Genomic DNA, 22,871 nt, shown 5'->3' with positions numbered 1-22,871 from the left:
GTTCAGTCATCAGTGGTTGAGGCAGAGGAGAAATGAAAGAGCGAGAAGGGAGAGAGAGAGTAGGCTTTTTGACACACACACACACACACACACACACACACACACCACACACACACACACACACACACACACACACACACACACACACACACACACACACACACACACACACACACACACACACACACACACACACACACACACACACACACACACACACACACACACACACACACACACACACACACACACACACACACACACACACACACACACACACACACACACACACACACACACACACACACACACACAACACACACACACACACACACACACACACACAGAGTTCTTCTCTCCTCTCTTACAAAAAAAAGACAACTAAAATAATTAAAAAGAAACAACAGACTCCAAAAGAAAACTGACTCAACTGAAATGTTTTTCTTTCCTTGTTCTGAAAAAAAAAAAAGACCCCTCCAATCCTCGGTCAAAATGCTCCAACACGCGATCAACTCATCCACAGCAGCCTGTAATGCAGGGTGTGTTTTCCTCTTTTACCCGTCCGCTCCCATGGAAGTATTATTCTCTTTTATAATCCAGGGCCGGTGTAGCTGCGGGGCTTTCCTAAATCCATACCATGTGAGAGCGGGAGGAATAACTAGTAACGACGACGGTCTACTATTTAAAGAGCGTCACAATCTTCAGCCTCGGGTGGAGCGGGTGACAGATGATCTGTGGAGCGTCTGCAGTCCGGCACATAACTGGGTGGCTATGGGTGCTACAGCCGTCCAATCACAGGTGGAGATAAACATCCCAAATCTGTGATATCCCGGGTGCTAATAGACGAAGACACGGGTGTGGAGCGTTTAATCCAAGAGGGAGTTTGAATACAAACAGCAGGGAATGGGGGGGGGGGGGGGGGGGGGGGGGTGTGTTAGACCGTACTGACCGGGAGTCCGTGTTGTGATATAGCTTGAGCCTTCCTCAGTGTGAATCCGCCACGGCACGTTCCGGAGCGTCTCTGAGAGAAGGGCGGGGCTGTAGTGTGTAAAATGTCAGAGGATAACGGAGGGGAAGTAGACGGCGACTAACGCGGTGTTTGACTGAACAGCTCGTCAGTTTGTGTGAGGTGACCGAGAGAGGGCGGGACCTGCATGTGCGTGCATGCGTCTCACATATGTTTAGAAGTCCATCACTACACAGTTTTTTTTCCTCCATCCATTCATCCCCACCCCTTGGCTGCCCGATCAGACAGTCCAGTTCCACGTCTCAAGGGGTGAGACAGAGAAAGGGGGTGGGAGGAGACGCTGTGAAGTCACAACGAATTTGACCCCCCTTAAAAAAATGCCCCCCGGACAATCTGTAACTTTTTGACCCTCTTTTTTTCTTCAAAGTTTTTCTTAGCACATGGAGATGGTGACGTTGATCCCCAGGTTGCCGTTCTCTGCGAACAGCTGTGCGATGGACGTGTCGAACACCAGGCAGTCGCTGTTCATGATGGCCGTGGCGATGCCCTCATGGATGGAGCGCGGCGTGGCCTCCCAGGTGAGGCGGCGCCGGTGCCCGTTGAGCTCCAGCCGGTAGGCGAAGTTCTCCGCCTGCTTGCGGGTCCCGATGAGCTGCACGATGGCGAAGAACTGCTGGTGGCCGTCGTACTTCTCCTGCTTCTCCAGCACCAGCATGAAGTGGAAGCCGAAGCAGGACTGCATCATCACCCAGTCCACGGCGCCCGGCAGGTTGATGTCTGTGGCCAGGAACACTATGTCCTCCCCCTGAAGGACACACGCAAAAACAGGGTTCAGTCATCGTGTCCCAACGTTACAATACTGTCTCTAAACCTCAGAGCTGTTTGAGAAGAACTCTCTGTAAACCATTGTTAGGAAAAGTGCTGTATGAAAAAGTGTATCATCCTCATCTACTTTCACATGGGAACCAACAATGCTTATTTTTTTACATTAGACTGATTATTTTCCGGAATTCATTGGAACAATATGAAATAAGAGCAGACATTAAAGTAGTTCTTTACCACACTTTGCATGTATTATCCCAGTGTGCTGGTAGATCTAGTGATGTCATAGGGGTGAGTGTGATGGAAAGGCCGACTGGTTTGGTGTCTTTTATTTAAAAAAGGGGAACAAATTAATGACGTGTTTGAAACACATTGCGAAATAAAAAAGAGGTCAACATCAAAGCAGCAGGGGGAGTCACTCCGTGTGAGATCCTACATTTCTAACAATGCTCTAGCTTGGAGGAATACATTTGTAGCTACCAAAGGAGGGATGCCATCATCAGGGTCATTTTCTCTCCAGACCGAGAGAAGACTGTCAACTAAACTGACTTTGATATCAATTACGAGTGCCCTTTTAAATTTGAAATGAAATTCACACTGATGCTTCCTCATTTTTGGAAGTCGGTGCCAGATTGAAATAAAGGAACAGACTGAGCTCGTACAACTAAGAAATTGCAAACAATATTAGAAGATTTTTGTAGAGCCGGAGTTTGGCTAGTGATAAAAGCTAACTAGAAATGATAGCTATAATGATCAAATCCTCCAGTTTCATTTGGACACCTGTATTGGTGATTGACATTTACTAAGGAGTATCCTCGAACAAGTCACCCTTCCATTGTGTTGTGAAGCAAATATCCCCTTTGACTCATTTGTTAAAGTTGTCACCTTTGCTTTGACAAACCTCACTGTGCACCTTCATGACTCTCAGTGAGTAAAGGAAGCTGAATGAGATGTCTGACCTGCAGCGTGGTGATGGACTTGTGCTGGTGCATCAGGTGGGGCATGACGGCGTCCAGGGAGCCCTGCCACTTGCAGGAGGCCCCGGGGCAGGGGCAGGAGTACGGCCGGAACTCGCAGAGCTCTTCGTGCTCCGTCTTGTCCGTGTGGGGCAGGGTGACCTCGCAGCCCGACGAGGCGTACTTGCAGGGGAAGAGGACCGAGTTGGCCACCTTCTCCATGGCCAGGTTCCTGATGGAGCCCAGGGGCCCCCGGCAGGTGGGGCAGCAGGTGAGCTTGGGCCGGCAGTTCGAGCATACCTGGGAAGCAAAACGTAAATCAAGTCAGCTTCTTCAGCCACAAGTTAGGAGTGGAGTGTAAAATGTCAAGCAGCCAAGATTTGTTTGCATAGTCTCGCTCATTTTTTATGTACTCGGGCTGGCTAAATATACAATTCTTAATTTGCTATACCTTTTGAAGTACTGACCTTTAAGCCTGTGTCATAGAACACGTTCTTTTAAATGCACTGGTACAAACTCATCTATACCGCTATGCTTGGACTGCTGCCCCTCTACATATCACACAAACAGTACAGCTATAGACTAAGATCTCAACATTACATCACTCTGTCCGTCCCCTCAGTACGCACGGTGCTTGGGGAAAAAAGCCATATCATACTCTGCCCCCTCGACCTGGAACACACTTCAGCAGGAACTTAAGCTGACCACTTTGATACCCATCACGGATTTTAAACTCAATTTAAAAAAGCTGGAGAAATCATCTGTGGGTGTTTGCACCTGCTATATCTGACTGTATATGGATTTTAATGACTACTTTTTTACGGTGTTGTATTTTAGTGTTGCCTCTGTGTTTAGTGTCCTGTCTGTCTGTAACTTTGTGTGGTAGTGTTACCACTGACAGGTCTCTCTTGAAAATGAGACCTTGTGTCTCAATGAGATCTACACCTGTATAAATAAAGGCTACATTTTTTTTTTTAAATGACACTCAAGGTGAAGAGTCTGGCAGCCATGATGAACTGTTAATATTCGCTGCCAGATTTCAAGCATCTTTAAGGATGACTATTTTTTATTCTATTTTGAGATTTGGAACTGCTTCCTCTACTCGTGTTCAAAAGTGATTCAATATGTGATGCCATTATAAAGCATGAGACTGCTGCATAGAAGATACATTGGGACACATTTTATAGACATGTTCTTGGGACATTTTATTTGTAATATTGGTAACAAATATTTTGTGGGATTCTCATTTATTTTTGATGACATCACAAGATGCGAGACTTTTAGTAGCTGAAGTTCAAGCATATTCATTTAATATATATATTTAAAAAGTAAATAACATGTAGGAATTCTTTATTTAGATAGTGGTTGCATAACACACGTGTCATCCAGTTGCACAATTTTAATCTTTGAAAAAAGGTGTTATTAATAAGAGCTATTTGTGTCTCCAAAATAATGAATTCTTATTTTAACATTATAGCCTTCCACTTTGTATATTACTATGGGATATTTTATTTTCCTTTTAACTTTTACCGTTCGAACAATTTAATCAAATAATTGTTATTGCCCTTTTAAGAAAATGTTTTATCATGAATGCATTTATGAATACATTCAGTAAGTTGTTATTCAACTCCAATGGGACAGAAAAGACTTCTACCGGCTTTGGTCCTGCTGTATAACTGAACCCCAGATCTTATCAAAATGTTAATTGTCGCAATTAATGGGCATAGCACAAACTGTAGCTTTAGTAAAAGCAATAGCAAGTTCTCAATGACTTTAAATGCAGTCAACAAATGTAGTCCTAAAAAACCATGGTGACCTTTAATGTGATTATGGCCATTAAATGAGCACAAATAAAGCCTCACTTGTTTGACAGTGAAAAGCAATACAACTACTCAATCCATGAGGACATTTTGTTTCGTTAACACATTTAACTTTATGCAGTAGTTCTACTAAACCCACACACCCATGGGTACCTTTCTAAAATGTGGTGCATAGAACAAGAAGCTCATTGATTGGCTATTGTCTTTTGTCCATGTCTGAGCTCCTTAAAAAATACAATTGGTAAAATTCATCCACTGCGATTCAAACTGTAGAACACACTACCCAGAAAACTAAGAGGCAAACTCAGTGGACATTCTTAAACAAAAGCTGAAAACATACTTGAGTACAATGCTTTTAATTAGCAACATCCCTCTTCTACTGATTTTTATTTTTGAATTCATTGGTGTATGTATTTATTTATTTATTATTGGTATCTTATTTCTGTCTTTTTTACTATTGGATTTAGTATTGCACTTGTATGTATCACGTAAACATGCTGCATGTGTGCTAAGAGGTTTAACATTTGACTTGAATTGAACGCTTTAAGCTGCATCCTGTGTATGAAAAGTGTTGTGAAAATACAGCTTTACTAATTATTTGTATAAGTAGCAGTGCATACCAGGTGTCCGGACTGGCACTGCAGGATGGGGGGGAGCACATAGTCGAAGCAGACGGGGCACTCGAACAGGCTGGCCAGGTCGCTGTTGGAGGCCGTGGTGCCTGACAGGGTGGGGACGCGCTGGGAGGGGGGGCACTTGGAGGTTCCAGTGGGCAGCGCGGTGGCAGTCTGGCGACTCATTTCTGAAGCAGGGAGAGAGAGAGAGGGTCTGATGAGGATTTGAGCAGATTATGAAGCACTATATCAGAGGTACAAAACTCTGTGTCGTTACTTACTGCACATCTGTGAGTTCTGACCTCTAAGTCCCTGGCTGTTTACCTCTGACACATCTACATCAAAACTGATGGAATCGGCTAAAAAGGAGAGAGTGTTAAAGAGAAGGATGGGAGGCGGGAGGACCACATGGTGAACTTCAACATTGCTTTTATCTTGATGGAAGTATAAATACAATTTGTTGTTCTGTTTTTCATTGATAAATAATACTGTAATGTAGAACTCTCACCCAAGATATTGCAGTTATTACTTTTTTGTAGAACTCTGTAAGCAAGACTGTTTCAAATCTAAGACTTCAAAAAGTTATCATCCTCATCATTTCAGGTGAAAGTGTACAGTTTCAATGTGGCCACCAAAAGAGCATTTGACCATATCCTCTTAGCTTCAACATGTTTTTGATAAGATATCTTAAATAATCACGTTTTATTCAACAACATAAAATATTTCAATTAATGTCCCACTCCTGAATGTCTGAAGTTTCTATGTGTGATAAACAGCGGTTGGTAACAAGTGACTACTACTAAAAGTGGTGTTGATAACAAATCAAAGGGAAACATCCCATTGCTTCTGTAAAGGGACCCTTGCAATGTAAAACTGTATTTCCCCCCCCGGTACGTATGCAAAGACGTAACCAGCAGTGGGATTTCCTCACTCTCTCACAGTCAGTCATTGACAGACTTTATAAGGATGGCTGAATGGCTGGCTCCCACAATGCTGCAGTTCTTCAAACCAATGTGAATGCTTCCTGTGCAGGTTTAGACACAGGTAACTGAAGGCTTTTGGAATTTATTTGGAGCATCTGGACTCTTTAGGGCAGGGGTGGGGAACCTTTTTCCTCTCAAGGGCCATTTCAATTTTTTCAACATCCTCCGAGGGCCGTACAAATTATTGACCTCTGCTTAAAAATACTAAAATCACAGCCCATTCATTTGGCCTTTCTTTCATTCTGTGCAAAGAAAAAGCAACCTCTGAATCCAGATATCTCACCATGACTCGTGTATGCATGCATGTGCACGGTTGTGGCATGACCACCAAAACAGAAAGATATGGACACAAGATGTGAGCAAATGTATTTAGTTTCCTATCCATGTGGGCATGATTTAAGTGGGGGGGGGACCTAACCTCCTCTAAGGGGGGGGGGCATGCTCCCCCGGGAAGATATATTTTTTTAAATGTTGAAGTTAAAAGCATCAATCTGGTGCACTTTGAGAGCAACATTATTATTATCTATGGATACATCTCTCAACACCCATATGAAACAGAACTGGAAGCAGATTTATTTTCCTTTATGGATATTTTACAAATCACTTCTCTTTCAAACTGTGTTCTTGTTTATTAATAACAACTTTTTTTTACTGTCATATAGTATTTTATACCTGTTTACTTTATTCTCTTATTTTTTTATAACTATAATGATCATATAAAGATGTGCCTTTACCTCACTGGTTGGAGAAAAGCTTCTTATATTCGTTAGCATAGCTAGCTAACCAGATGCTAATAACAACAAAGTTATTGACTGTATGATCAGTATGACAGATCGCCACTGGGCTTTCAACTAAAGACACAGCCACGCAGAAACTGCAGCATGTGTACGGCTCCTTATGGGTACTGCAATTTGTGAAGTGCCGGAGCCGTGTTCTGGTGCTCTCCGTCAGAACTGCACCCCTGTCAGTCGAGACATATACCACGTGATGACACGTTAGGATCATGTTGTGTTCAAGGACCCTGACCGTGGCTAGGAAAAACAGGCACTCGCTTGTTTAATTAATTTGCGGTCTAGATTTCTTTAATTTTTTGCGTGTGTTTATAAATTACCTCAAGGGCCACACCAAATGGTCTCGCGGGCCGTATACGGTCAGGGGGCCGCAGGTTCCCCACCCCTGCTTTAGGGGTTAAAACTATCTTTACTGCTAAGAAAAAAGAACCACCAGACACTAAAGTGAGCTCAGATGTGGTGTGCTTGCTGCCGTTTCCTATCGTGCTGAGCAGTTGCCCTGGTAACAGGTTTGTGGTTAAGTATGGGATGGCCTGTGGAGCAGAGAAAAGGAGAGGGGTAGATAGGAGCGGAGTCAAAATGATGAGCAGGACAATAGGTGTGTGCTAAGGAAGAGGGGGGCAGCAGGAGAGAGGGAATGAGACCGCGTAGTGTAAACTAATGCAGGGTAAGTGGCGAAGATGTGGACAGTAAGAACGAAAACTTAATAGGAACATGTAAAAATGAGTTAAGAGGACAATGGAGGATGGGAGGAAAGGGAACGAATAGGCAAAGAGTGGCAGTGAGGAGATACAAAGGGAGGAAAGGGCAGGATGATTGAAGGGGTGTCACATGACATTTCTTCTCTTGGCAGTAAAGGGTGTAGGTGGTATGACTGTGCACGGCTGTGTCCCCAAATACTCCGCTATCTGGCCTAGCTCATCCTTTTTTTAGCCCTACCCAAAGACAGATGCAGCACAGGGAGATCCAGAACACAGAGGGGAGAGGATAGTATGTGTGGGAGGCGAAGACAAAAGACAATCAGAGGGTGAGACAACGCAGCTATATGTACACAGACAGCACTGGGGAATGTACACCCTCAATGTTGCCAAAGCTTTAGTGATGGCTGGACTATTAGCAGCCCATTTAACATATTAACCGTGTTAATAAAAGATGTTGCTGATATAAGGAACATTGAAAGTTGTTTTTGCATGAGTGTTAGGGATTATGTTGTTTATGCAGCACTTTAGTCCTACTTTCTTCCTTTGACCTCTTTTTGACAATTTGATGATGATGATAATAAACATCTGACCATTTTAGTAAATCTATGCAAAGCTGAGTTTTGTTTGGTTTCCCACTTGTTTCATAAATTAAATCATCCTACAGCTCTTCCTTATATGGGTCACTTCTTTATGCTACATAACCACAGTCAAGGCTCAAAATGATCTGGAGGTGTTACTTCCTAAACTCTGTGTGCTCAGCGTGTTACATTGTGGCCAAATGATTATTACAGGAATAATCCGCGGTAGTGCCTTTAATGTAAAATATTTATATTCTGCCATTTTCCGCACTGGTGCAAGCAATATTTGTTTTTAGTGTACGAATGTAGCTTATCACATCACTGAGTTAAGCTATGTTTACGACTGAGAATACTGATTTACTTCATATTCTAAATAATATACAAAATATTCTCCCACAGGGTTTCAGGTTGGCCCAAAAACAGTTCATGTGAAATGAAATGTGCTGCTTTTAAATGACGTGTTCACGATCTGAATACGCTTCCCTTTTACATCCGGCTTGGTAGTTGGCAGACCACCTCTGTCAGTGCATCTGTCGGGGTAAAGCCTCTGCGCACGCACACATGCAAACTGCAGAGGTTAAAAACTGGACCTAATGAGGGACAGTGTTGGCTGGATGCAACTGTGTCTGCCGGCTTGTAAACACATCTGCTGTGGTGGAGATAATGCCTTATCGGCTATAAATAGCACTTCTTAGCGGGCTAGCATGCTAGCAGCAGCACTAAGAGCAGTGGGACCAAATTAGCTCAGGACATTCAGCCAGGCCAAGGCCATGGTCACAGTCGGCTAGCACGCCAGATAATAATAAATTAAACTGAGCTTTGGTACAGGCGGTCACTCACTTGAGACAATGCTATCATCCAAAATGGTGGCAAAGAGTCATTTGCTGTAGATGGGTGGCTTATGAGACATGTATGTATTGGTATGTGGACATACAGTCCAGTTCCAGGTCTCAAGGGGTGAGGCATGGTATTCATGTCAAAGTTTACAATAAGGGAAGTTAATATTTAACTGTTAACCAAAAATCTGATCTTTTTTATTAAACAACTGTGAAACTCAATGAGTCTTGTCACTTAAATGAGAATAGCTGATCCACCTCAGAGGTAAGTCACCTTAATTAAGTTTGAGCTTTTTGCTAACATTGGGGCTAAACCCCTTCTCTTTAAATCGTTACAGGTAGTGCGTTAGAGACTTAGAAATGACTGGGAGAGTGGCTGCATGTCTTCACGCAACATGTTGGCATTCCGGACGCATTAACTGGGGATTTGGTTTTGCAGCTGGCGATAAATGATGGATTTAACCTTTTTGTGCATGGGGTTGTAGCTGCACAACCCTGCTTGCAAGACAAGGCTAACAGCTAAGGATTGGATACCTAGGGTCGGCTATCGGTAGGAATTTTTCCCAATTAGCTTCTCTATTTTATAAAAAGTCAGTTATTAAGAAGGAGAACATGTTAAACTATGTTAAACAAGCCTTGATGGGGACTCCACTATTCTGTCACAACTGCCAGCTGTGTGTGCGTGTGTGTGAAACACTGCAGGGCCATGTTGTGTCAGGCGTGACGTCAGAGAGATGTGTGTCCGGCTGGAAGCATGATAATAGTTATTTTTAACAAAAATCTGATTAATTTTACTTAAAATGTGTACTTAATCAGGCAAAAGTACAGTTGATACAAATGACTGTGCTAGACAGCAGAATTACTGTCAGGCTAAAAATTCCCTACTGAAACACACTGGACCTCAACCAGGAGGCCATGAAAGGGGGGCACATTTTGTAGTCTCACGGTTGAGAAACGTTTAAACCGACACACCCAATTTTAATTCAACCATGAGGTGTTTCATCTGTTCGAAGCTGATATCACAACGTATGATTCTGAAGCGAGACTCCCATTCACACATTCACACTGGTGCCAGAACATGCCAGCTCAGTTGTGATTGATGTGATTAACACATTGCTTCTGATTGGCTGAACCCCACACACACACACACACACACACACACACACACTACACACACACACACACCACACACACACACACACACACACACACACACACACACACACACACACACACACACACACACACACACACACACACACACACACACACACACACACACACACACACACACACACACACACACACACACACACACACACACACAACACACACACACACACACACACACACACACATACACACACACACACACACACACACACTTTGGGTCTCTGGGCACGCAAACGCCTCCAAATGAAGAACTTGTGATGGCAAGAACATTAAAACATGTTTCATCCACTTTGAAAAGGACATGGATTGTTTTCTTAGTTAACTAAGAAAGTTCATTTAGATACAAATATCGCCCATCTGTGTTAGCCAACAGCACGTAAGGCTACAACAAATAGCAACAAGCCCAGCTAAAGAGAGCCAGTAGGGGGGATAAACATAATATCACTGGTTCAGTGGGCACATTGGGGGTAGGAAATGACACTGCCAAGATAAAGACAAAAAAAAAAGTACATACAAGCGAGCCTCACCGCCCTTTTGTTGTAAGCAGGTGGCTTGGAAAGGCTTTTACAGGCTGGATTTACAGTTACGAGAACCAGCAGCTCATTAGGGATAATACCTCTCCAGAGAGCCTTTGTAACAACATTACACATTCAAGAAAAAAGGCACAACAAAAAGGTGTGTGAGCTCATGTTTTCAGCCCCCTATTCTCTCCGAGGAGACAGAAAGAGTGAGTCAGCTAACCAGATAGAGGGAGCGCAGACAGCACAACTGCTTTGTGTTGAGGGGGAAGAAGGAAGGAGGATGACAGAAAGAAGAGCAGACACAAACAATGACTGGGCACAAAGTCCTGTGTTCAGAGTGCAACATCATGGTAAAAAGGGAAAGTAACAACTATTTTGGGTTTAAAAGTGTGTTAATACAGCATTTCTTTACATAAAGGCAAACTTGCACTATTTGATCTGTTTTATTGTGTTGCACCGTTGGAGGAGCCTATGACCTAAGATGTTCATCGACATAACTACACTGTAGCTATGTACGAATGACAATAAAAGCCTTGAAACTAAAAGGTATTAGAAGAGATAAACATCTATGTGTTAGAAAAAGTAAATGGTGCTTTTTCTTGGTCGAAAGGAACAAACTTGAAATCTGGTTTAAAAAACCAGACCGTAATAAACCAGGTTCCTACAGCTTTAGGCAGGACTTTTGAAAGAATGATTTGATCACATTTTTGATCACAATACCAAGTAAGGCCAACATTTTTGAATGATTGATGAAAAATGCCTTTTTAGACTTTTGGGGGATACTCGGAAAGCTTCTTGTGTAGGACAAAGAGACATAATGAAAAAACCCAAACAGAAACAAATACCAACCTTCGTCCATAAGATTTCCAAATAAGGCGGTCGTCTTCTCTTGAAATGTGGGGACCTCTGAAAAGAGAGAGGAGGGAGAAACAGAGGGTAAACAAACATGATTTAGAGGATAAAAGTAAAAAAATACTGTCTGGAAATTATGCCAAACAATTACTCCACCACCATACGTTTACAACAAGCATGAGGTCACAGATGTTTACCACAGACTGAAGGCCTGGCTCTGTCATTTCTGACAGCGTATCACATGAAGCAGATCTTATTTACACCATGACAGTCTCATGTTTATGGGTTCCATCTTTGCTGTGCCATCAGGCTATCGGAGGAGGAAAGGCACTGCCTGTATTCTGCACTTCTCAGCAACTCTCCTTCCAGCCATTTAAGCCACTTACAGTGCTGCACTTCTAATGCAATGTACATTAGACTAGACTACTGAAAATCATTGATTCCTACTTTGCCGTATGTTGGCTCCACACTGGTTTATTCATATTTTATAAAGCAGATAAGCTTTATACAGAAGTTAAAAGTGTGGCCCCTAATTAGGGGTGGGCAATATGACGATATATATCGTCAAGACGATATTAGGTCTCCACGATATGCCTTTTCAGAGATATCATATCTATCGTGATAGTGCACCAGGGTAGGATTTTCACAGCGGCCATGCAGTCATTGCCCCTCGGTCTGGCCGTGAAGCCCCGAAAAATAATTGTACGGCCACCATGGCCTGCGTGCCCCTGATACTGTTAACATCTCAAAGTTGCTTTAAAAGCGTCAGAACAGTGGTTTCTGAACTGCATTATGCTGCGTTCACAACGGACGCGATGCGAATATTCTCACCCTAACCGCTGGAGTTTCACCGCAGCTGTCAGCTGTGTTTACTCCTGTCATCCAAACAGGACCAACTGGAGAGGGGGCGGGGCTTATATCCATGTAAATACTGTGATGGAAACCAACTACGGCAAAATTAACCTATTTTACCGTGATTCAATTTTAATAGACGTTTCAAAATGATGCCGAAGTAACTACATACTGATAACGGTTAGTCAGGATTCAGACAGTATGGCACTTCATTTATTGTCTTGGTTGATTCTGTTGGCTTATATTTTTATTTTATCAATAAGGTATTTATATTGTGTTTCCCTTTTGAAACAGATGTTCAGTGATGCTAAAGTATTTGATTGCACTTCAAGTCTAAAGTTTACATTTTAATTGTTTGGCACTGACTTTTCCTCATTGATGTTTTATGTTTTACTTAGTTATGTTTTACTCTCCTTTTCATGTTTATTGATGTTACATCACTGCTAGTGCTACCTAAAACAGAAAGTGAATTTTTACACTGAGAAACTGTGCCTTGAATATTTTATTTTATTTAGCAAGAGAGTGCACTTTACTTGGTGAAGAAACCAGTGTTAACGTTTGTTGTGTAGGGTGTAGGCCTACCTACTTGAACACTGAGGAAGCCATATCAAAATTCCTGTTGAATTGTGCATTCAGGGATTCATTGCAGAATTAAAACCAGCTTGAAATGGTATTTTGGTCTGTTACTCCTTGTTATTTTAGTTTGTGTTACCTTGTAGGTGCTTGTACTGTTAAGTAACTTGAAAAATAACCATAATAACCGACATGAAAAAATATCGTGATAAATATCGTCTATCGTGATACTGCTTGAAAAATATCGTGATATTATATTTTTCAATATCACCCACCCCTACCCCTAATTATGGACTTATGATCATAATTAGGGATGCTCCGATCACTCTCTACCGATCGATCGGTCACCGATCGAGATCGGCCGATACTCACTCTCTACCGATCGATCGGTGCTCTCTAAACATGCCGATCGCGAGAGCCGATCGCATGACGTAAAATACATGACACTTTTCTCTGTGTGCGGCAAAACAAGCTCGCCAAAATGGCTTCACCGGTCTGGCATTATTTTAAGGTGTCCGAAAAAGACAGTAAAATAGTGGTATGCAACGTGTGTGAAGCAGAAATCCTGCAGCTCCGCCCGCCGGACCGGTGAGCGCAGCGAAACACACACACAGGGAGAACCAGACCGCAGTTCATTTCCTCATATTCCAAACGAGAAATTACGGTAGCAAATCACCCGGTTCTTTACGACCAGAACTATTAACGGGATACAAACCGGAGGAACCAGGCATGGAGGGAGGTGGCAGAGACAGTGGGCGAAACTGGTAGGTTTTCGCCTGTTTGGGGAGTTTATATATATATATATATATATTAGGGGTGTAACGGTACACGTACCCGTACCGAAATTATTCGGTACGGGCCCTTCGGTTCGGTACAGGTGTGTACCGAAGTGTACCGAACGAATATAACGTTAAACGTAAAAAATTGAGAACGTGAACAACTTTTTGGAAGTAATCTCAGGTGCTGCGTCGCAGCATTCAGAGTAATTTGCTCACATTGGGTTCAACGCGTCATAGAGCGAGCAAGTCATTTAATTGGATGAGAGGCATACTATGAGAGCTGGTCAGAGGGATGCGTTCAAATGTAGTCAGTAATTTGAGGAACTGTCGAAAATTAATGGCGAACGCAGATAAAGTTGAGCTCGAAAATCCTCCAGCATCATTGAAGTCTCCGGTTTGAGAACATTTTGGTTTCGCAGTTACGTACAAGGATGACGGACAAAGACAGGTGGACCGAACCAAAGCTGTTTGTCGGCATTGTTCAACTAAAATTGGTTACGCGGCTGGCAATACATCAAGCTAGCACACTCTTGAAAAGGCATCACCCGAACGTGAATATCACCGGTACCAAAAGAAAAAAAGACTGAAGTGCAAACCCAACTCCCGCTAGCATTTAAGCCTCCACCACTCGCAGAGAGTTCAGACCGAGCCAAAGCTGTTACAAACACCAAATATCCTTATGTTGCCATGTTAGCAAAGCGCTACCTGGCTGTATCTGCTGCCTCTGTCCCTAGAGAGGGTGTTCTCCACAGCAGGAGACTTTGTTAGTGCCAGCAGATCTGCCCTTTCGGCAAGCAATGTGGACAAGTTAATTTTTACATACAATACAATACATATACAATACAATACAATGACAAGCAAGTCCTAATGTCAAGCTGGCTGCTTAGGAACTAGTACAGTAGGCTACAGTTCAAATACAGATTATTTCAGTGAATCGAAAAGCTGCACCTTAATGTTTATTTTATTTTATATTTTTTGTAGTGAAGATTCACAGTTTAATAAAAAATAAAAAACCCAAAACTAATAGTTTATGTTTTGTGAGTACTAGTAGCCTACAGTAAAGTTCAAATTCAGATTATTTCAGTTCATCGAAATGCTGCACCTTAATGTTTATTTTATTATATTTTGTATTTATTTGAGTGAAATTCACAGTTTAATAATAAAAAAAAAAAAATATATATATATATATATATGTTTTATTTTGTGAAAAAAAATTCTGCTGTACCGAAAACGTACCGAACCGAACCGTGACCAAAAAACCGAGGTACGTACCGAACCGAAATGTTTGTGAACCGTTACACCCCTAATATATATATATATATATATATATATATATATATATATATATTGCTCGCATAAAATCCCCGGGGTTTTTTGCTTTGTATGTCGGGGGCGGGAGATTCATGTGATTGGTTGTTGGTCGCGTTGCTCGCAAAAAATCCCCAAGCTTTCAGACACGCCCAGCTCCAAGATTTTCAAGATTTTTGAAAAGTTGCTGTGTGGACGTACCGTAAGAGTTAGACCTAACACACTTAGCTATTTTATCTACCTCTGGAACAAGCTAAACTAGTTATTATAAATATATGTATTCTTCATTGTCGGGTCACTCATTACTGGATCAGTGAGCTGCATGAGATACTGACAGGCTGTCAGGAGAGAGAGAGAGGGAGAGAGGAAAAGAGAGTGCTTCCGCTAATTTCTCCCGTGTTATTATCCAAAGTGAATGTAAACTTGAATAATGTACATCATTTGAATGTAATAATTAAGTTGATTGTTGTTTGTGGAAGCTCCAGTGAATGAGCCCCATTAACTGAGTTTTAAACATCACTTTAAATGGAAGATTTAAAGTGATGTTTAAATCTTCCATTTAGGCCCCGCCCACTCGATCGGATCGGCGATCGGTATCGGCCGATACTGATTCCAGCGATCGGTGATCGGCCCCGAAATTGGCGATCGGAGCATCCCTAATCATAATATGCTGACGCATCGCTTTCCAGATGTGAGTGAACAGCTGCTGGACTCTTTTTACTAACACATTTAGATGATACTTTCAAACTGTCCCTTTTTAACACATAGCTGCCATTACACCAAGCAGATATTGTCATGGAGACAGTATTATGTGCATTTGGCATTCAAAAAGCAATGTCTTCTCTTTTGCAGCCAATAAAACCACAACATAGTAAAGTCAACTTGCTACAGAGAAAATCTTCTCAACTGAAACAAACAGAAACCCCTTTATTATGTGAAAAAACACTTACTTGTGACAGAACTCTAAAAAAAAACCATAGAGGTCACTTCTGAAGTTGAAACAAAATCACGGTACATTCAAATTCGGTAATTCAGCCAAGTAATTAATCCAAAATGAATGTCAATGTGTGTACACTTTCAAGAGAAGAAGTCCAGCTTTAACAGATGAATAACAGCATTATGCGCCACACAAGGCAAACCAACTGCTTGCTAACACATGCCATGAGATGTTGCACTGGGAAGGCACAGAGTGATTTTCTATTGTTTCATCCGTTATCAGAACTCTGGGCCAGGAAGACTTCCTGTGGTTCAAGCTGCACTATAAAGTAGGATGTGTTTTTAAGGGGATAAGCTTTGCACAGGCTATATCTACACTGAAGCCAATATCAACAGAAGTTTGAGGAGTACAATGTTCACACAGCGCGGCATTTCTCTCACATTGTGCTCAGTGTTTCCCCTAGGATGGAGTCATAGCAGCGGTGGCACGTGGGCCTAGCATAATGTGAGCGCGGAGCGCGTGGAATTTTTTAGTGTGTGCGCGTGCGAAGTGCGCCCCGCCAATTTGTTTCTATGTGTCTGCCAGCACAAGAAAGGCTCTTGAGGCCTAGTACCAGGGCCAGTTCTAGCCAATTTGCTGCCCTAGGCGAGGTTTTATATATAAAGAATAAATGAAAAATCGCTACAAAAGACAAATGCACTACAAAAACATAAACTTATTGACATAGGTCATATACGTCAAAATGGCAATAAAATAGCGGTATGCAACGTGTGTGAAGCAGAATCCTGCAGCTCCACTAGGGTTGTCCCGAATACCATTTTTCGGGCTCCGGATATTCGGTAGCAATCAGCAGCGATTATTCGACCCGCGTGGGGGGGGGGGGGGTAGTAATCAGCAGCGAATCGCTTGAACCCGTGTATTTCGATTTATTCACGGCATTCATTTAGTTATTCTACAGTATTGTTGTTTTATAGTTATTTGTTAATGTAACCCAATTTGTGTTCTTTGAAATTGAAAAGTATATTGCATTGTGTTTGTTACTTTCATTGCAGTTGTATGTCTCAAGTGTAATTTGGCTTGGCTTCCTATTTTTTATGGACGTGCTTTTATTTTGAAGGAGAGTTAGCGCTGTTGACAGGAAGTTGTTGTTGCTATGGAAACAACGTGACGGAGATTAACGGAGAAAAGTCATATCTACACATAAAGACGGAGAAAGTAAACAATAAAGTTTATGGTTAAGTGTTAGCACCCCCCGAAGAGGCACAAGCTCTTACATTGATATTGGAGATTTCAATAAATCAATTTTGAAAAAAAAAACGGGGGAAAAAATAAAAAACAAACAAAACGAATAACGAAATTCGAAAACCCGAATAGTACTCCAACGAATGAATATTCGGATACAGCCCTAATACATACGGTACTTTTTTTGGTTACTATACTCCACTGCAGCTCAACAGACAAACACTGTCAAGGAAAATACAGATGTGCTATTACAAAAGGTTTCCACTGAGCATCAGATAAACTCTTGAATACATTTGTCATGTTAATGCGAATGCGTTGTGTAAACCCACATAAACATCCTAATTGCAAAATCAGACTATGAAGTGCATGTAAACAGAGCCGGGCTAATTGATCAGCACACATTAAAGCATCCTTCCGGAGGCTTTTAATGCATCTACATTTCCGCTTATGAAACATTAACAAAGATCCTTCTTTCCACAAAGCTTCACTATTTCAGAAGAGGGAATCTCACTTATTTCAATGCACAAAGTGTTTGTGGTTTTCTCTTTCACAGCAGAGACAGACCCCCAGGGAGAGTGTAGGGCAAGGTCTGACTCTACTTAATCTAAACAAAGCACTAATCCAAAATGCTTTAAGGTTTACTTTAAGTCAATCGGCAGCGAGCGCCAACTTGCCGAGACAAAAAACATAAACATTCACACGCTATAAAAAGACTGCTACCAGCACAACAGACAGATGAAAAATGGAAGAGGCAAATATTCAGAGATACTAAGACTGCTGACTTGACAAGGAAGCCGAGAAAGGTGAGAATATAATAGAAAGGAAAATAAACAAGGAAGGATGGATTCTGGGGGGGGGATAAAGCTACAGTTAAGAGGACATGGAAGAAGATGAGATATTGAGACAGGAGGCAGATAAACGGAGCACGAGCAGAGGGGGAGGCAGAAAACAAGCCAGGCTTCAACACAAACATGCCTTTCTCTGTTCTCAACTCAAAACCCCCTCTTTTCTCCCTCACACACACACACACACATTGTACAGTGTCCATACACACCACTTCATATAATTTACCATGAACACAAATGGCAGACTCATTCAAAACTCTTCTGTACTCAGCAAGACACGCGATGTTGCATACATTCTTTCAAAACTGCTGCCTGAAGACACCGTGTCAATATATGGACCTGACAAAGCCGGGCTGAGCAAAGGAATTTACGACGTTTTACAACACTTTGGTTCCAGCTTCGAGGCTACAAGGACAGCTACATGTAACACATTGGGCTAATGAGGAGAAAAGGTGCAAATGTTTCCAAAAGCGAGTTGGCCTTTCATGTGATTATCTTTTGAAAAGCTCATTCACCTTTAGTCCTGTGCACGCTCCTTGTGGCTACACATGAGAAGAGTCTGAACAAGGAATTCCAGGGCGGAGCTTGCAGGGCTACGCTAGCTGGCTTTGATTTCACTTGGACCAGAGACATAGGGGTAGAGCGCTCACGCAGCCCCTCGACTCCATATTTCTCTGGCCTTTTCCATGGAAACAGCACTGTTGCCGTAGCATCCCAAAACACACCACAACACAGAGGATCACATTTCTTCCTTCTAGTCCAACGTTTAGGAAGCATGCGCTCATGAGGGTCCAGGGAGAGCTGTGATGAAAGAACGAGGGCTGTGTCCAGACAAGGGCAAATGGTGAACCTGAATACCTAGAGAGAAAAAACAGGAATCCACTAGACCGGCTTTTCAGGACAAACCGGGACCAAATTAAGAAGGAAAAGCCAAAGTGGGTTTCTCGTAGCTTTTGCTGCAGACTCACTGATTTGCTTCCTGTGTTAAACTGAAACCTTGCAAATGTAGTCAACAGTCTGTCAGTGTGTGTGTCAGTCTGCCACTCCCTGGCTCCTCCCAATCCGCCACTAGGAACTAAAGGAAACATGAGAGTTTAGCCAAAACACCGTAGAGCGTCTCCAACACTGGATAATTATCCTTTCACAAAGTTCCACCTTTGTTGCTCTTCAGGGACTGTTTTGCGTTGCACCCCCGCAGCTCTTAACAAGACATGTCCTCTTCCAAAACCATTTTCCAAACCGCACAAAAGCACAATTCCCACGGAGAAGGAAGGCTTGGTTTCTGTGAAAAACCAATATTTGATGTTGTAAAAGGAGCTGCTGGAAGAATAATCCTTTTGAGTGGAAAAACAAACCCTGCTCTCTCTTGCTTTCCCGGTGGAAGAGGGATGTAGCTTACGAGAGAAGAAAATGAGGGAAAGTCCCAAACAAAGTAACTCTCCCTCTGACTTTTTTCTGCCGTGTTCTTTTATTCAGGCCATGTTCTTTCTGTCCCCTGGAGTGTGGTAGGTGTCACTGCTGCTGGGTGTGTTTCTGTGCAAGACAGAGAGCAGCTAAGCCGGCATCCAATGTCAGTCCAAACAGAGCATGCTCACACACCCCCCCCTTTCCTTTCTCTTGGCGGCTTCCTAACCTAACACATAACTTCTTCTTGTCCACGACACATCATTTCTCTTTCAACCAGACTTTCAATCGATTTTTTACAAATTGTTTCTGCCCCGCGACACTTTATCTTACATGTCAGTAACTCTCCATTTTCCTCTCTGCTCCTAGTCTCTCTCGCTTTGCCTAGAGCCTGCATATTTTGCCTTCTTTCTCCCTGTCGGACATTCTCTCTCTTTCTCCCACTTGTGTTCTTTTCTCTCTGCCCCCCCTCCCTCCTTCCTTCCCTCCGCTCGATGCTGTGGTTCTGCAAGTCTCAGATTTCAGCCTCGTCTGGCTGGAGGCTGCACCAGCAGCTGCCCTCGTTGACACCATACCTCACTTTCTCCCTGCCTTTTCTTTGCATTCCATCCTGTGAGTGTGTTTTACAACCGAGTTCAGGCTTTTGCAAAATTATACATTTGCACGTGCAGTTCAAACAATGTGATATTTGTCTAAGATCAGCTTCACTCATGATAAAATAGTAAGTTGTTACTTTCTAGAAATGTTCCAGTTGTGAAAAATGTTCACCACACACACGAACACACACTGAATGTGATGGAATGAGCCTGTAATAACTGCTCAGAGGGGTTGAGTATATGGACTGTTTCGTACTTAAGGCGAGACACCCCAGGTAAATAGGGTAATTTTTTTAACTTAAAGGTATCAGCTAGAAATCCAGTTAATTACTTACAATAAGGCAATTGTTTTTTGTATTACAAGTTTTCTGAAATAGCATGTTTAAATATGCAAATTAACCATTATCTCATTAAATATGCACATATTTAAACACATTTCAGGAATCGAAATCTGAACTTTGGATAAAGCCAGGTTCAAAATTCTTGTTCCATTTTGTAGTCATATTAGTATCTAAGGCTTTTACAGAAGGGATATCTCTTTTTATTACTCCATAAATCAGAAAATACTGTCAACAGCCCTAAAATATCAATTTTCGCCATGTTTTTAGGTATACAATGTTGTATACTTCAGGCTTTGAATGATATATGAACAAACCCTTCAGTAAAAGCCTTCATAATATTGATAGGAATATAACTGGAAGGTTTGGTGTATCTACGTGCTACTGAAGTTGAAATTTCGAACTCAGAGTAGGAGAAAAAACTCATTTTGAGAAAACGACCTTTAAAGATTGCTGTGAGGCACTAGCTAAACCCTCCTGTTCTTTGGATGACAGCTTGCGCATCGACGCACTCCGTGAAGGTATTTCATGTTCGAGGTCATTTGTTTTTTGTATAACCTTGCTTCGTGCAAGTGACAATTGTTGTCTTCTTCTCTGTGAACGTTTTTTTCGCCGTTCTTTTGCCATTTTCAGATTTCAATTTCTAGCGGAAAGCTAACCAGGAAGTGTTTTAGCACACCACGTGACGCAGCTGAACAAATCACGTTGTCAGAAATTGACACCAGCCAATGAGATTTCGTTTCTTGGTTGACTCCCTTTGTACTTTCACGATTGGTTGCTGATACAAAGGAAATGACCATATTTGGATCTGATGAGATTGTGCAGGAGAGACACAGCTTTCCAACGATATCTCTGTTGACATGGTGCACACAGCGGTCGCGGTACTTTATGTTACGTTAGAATGCTAACTTTTGGTGAATTTAGGAGAAATCTACAGACGCAAATAGACAAACTATAGTAAAATAAACACTTAAATGTGTATTTTGTACATTTTCCTTTCAAATACCTGAAAGAAAACATGTTATAGAATCAAAATAGCACAAAATCTCAAAATTGACAGTACTTGCAGGGCTCGACATTATAAATGGCCCGCTGGCCCGGAAGCACTATTTAGACCCCCCGGGCCAGCATAACGTACTTTCCACTTGACATTTTTTTTTTTTCCTGTGGTATTGGTATTTTGACTAGCAATTTTGTTAAATTGTTTAGTTTATTAACGCTACAACATAGCGTTCAGTGAGTCGGTTGTCGTTGTTGGGTGAAAAGCAAACAGCTGTTTGCTGCGGAGCGCAGCGCGAGCAGGCTCCCGTGAGCAGGAGCACGCTCCTTCACTACAGACTATCGCGCCACCTAACCATTTGCCAAAATGTTTTTAATACCAGCGGTAGCCGGACAAAAAACAATCTTCAAATAAAAGAAAGTCACCGGAGAAGTTAAAGGAGAGTGACAGGGAGTATGAGAAGAAGAGGGAGAGAAAGTTTCAGCCAGCTTGATCGATGGAGTTGGCTGAAAGTTCTAGTGGTGCAGTGACGCATCCTGAAACCCTTTTATAATCTATCGATTAGATTTATTTATCGAAAATTATAAAAGTAGGGTAGACCTGTGGAGATTATCCGGCTGAACAAAACGTGCGTTTTCCACAGACCTTATTTCCAGCTATTTTCCAAAACCCTGTGGAGAAATCCCATTGCTTTTTGTCGAGGGAACCAGCAGCTTACTTCCTGGTTTTAGGATGCGTCACTGGCTGCACCTCTCAATATGATGCCAATATAAACAAGGTCTTCTGTCGGCTCTGTACATCAATGCCGACCTATGCTGACAAGTAAGTGAAGAGTAGACAATATAAAGGTATTGGCTTTAGGGAAATGTCCCAGCAGTTTAGGATAATGAAGGATCTAATCTATAGCCATTACTTTTCTAACTCCTAATGACAGGAAGGCAGAAAGTGCATTATACTAATAATAATACCAGACATTTTTTAACAATGACCACAATATCATTATTTTAATAAACCAAATATGAACAATTGAGGAAACTGAGGAAGAACTGATGATTCAAATGTTGTAGTACAAGTAGTAATGTAGTTAGTGCATGAATTACGTATTGCAACAAATGTGTTAATTTTCTTCATAATTAGTCGATTTTTTTTTTGGACGAATGCTCCGGGCCAGTGGTTACAATGGTGGGGCCAGTGATAAGAAAATTCCACCGGCAATAACAACAAACAGTTACCAAGGTGCTAAGAAAAGGAGAACACAGGGATGACCTCACATATAGCTTGGAGCGAAGGTTCAGGAAGAGTTAGACATTGGATTTGTATGTTTAGGGACAAATTGTGAAAATGTATTCTATACAACCATCTCTTCTAATATTGCAACATGCA

At 42.0% G+C, this 22,871-nt stretch overlaps 1 protein-coding gene across 2 annotated transcripts; it reads right to left on the bottom strand.

Moving 5' to 3' along the window:
- Positions 1-332: 332 nt before the first annotated feature.
- Positions 333-20,021, bottom strand: siah1 (siah E3 ubiquitin protein ligase 1). Of its 2 annotated transcripts, XM_034236259.1 has the most exons (6): positions 18,666-20,021; positions 11,612-11,668; positions 5,461-5,538; positions 5,186-5,367; positions 2,749-3,045; positions 333-1,772 (listed from the first exon to the last, which is right to left on the bottom strand). In XM_034236259.1, exons 1-6 carry the CDS (start codon positions 18,925-18,927, stop codon positions 1,401-1,403), a joined length of 1,248 nt encoding a protein of 415 aa, XP_034092150.1. In that variant the 5' UTR covers positions 18,928-20,021; the 3' UTR covers positions 333-1,400. The 2 variants fall into 2 exon arrangements, with proteins under 2 accessions (XP_034092150.1, XP_034092158.1); XM_034236267.1 differs by lacking the exon at positions 5,461-5,538.
- Positions 20,022-22,871: the final 2,850 nt, after the last annotated feature.

Source organism: Gymnodraco acuticeps, unplaced genomic scaffold (assembly GCF_902827175.1).
Source record: "Gymnodraco acuticeps unplaced genomic scaffold, fGymAcu1.1, whole genome shotgun sequence".
NCBI lineage: Eukaryota > Metazoa > Chordata > Actinopteri > Perciformes > Bathydraconidae > Gymnodraco > Gymnodraco acuticeps.
The sequence above is the reverse complement of the archived record's forward strand: the minus strand, read 5'-3'. Positions and strand labels throughout refer to the sequence as shown.

What these genes read in the sequence shown, in the direction of transcription:
- siah1 (XM_034236259.1), bottom strand. Translation starts at nt 18,927, where the DNA reads ATGCTTCCTAAACGTTGGACTAGAAGGAAGAAATGTGATCCTCTGTGT. An exon ending in GAGCGTGCACAGGACTAAAG is followed by an intron (nt 11,669 to 18,665) that starts GTGAATGAGCTT and finishes CTCTCTTTTCAG; the next exon opens with AGGTCCCCACATTTCAAGAG. An exon ending in TGGAAATCTTATGGACGAAG is followed by an intron (nt 5,539 to 11,611) that starts GTTGGTATTTGT and finishes TCTCCTTTTTAG; the next exon opens with CCGATTCCATCAGTTTTGAT.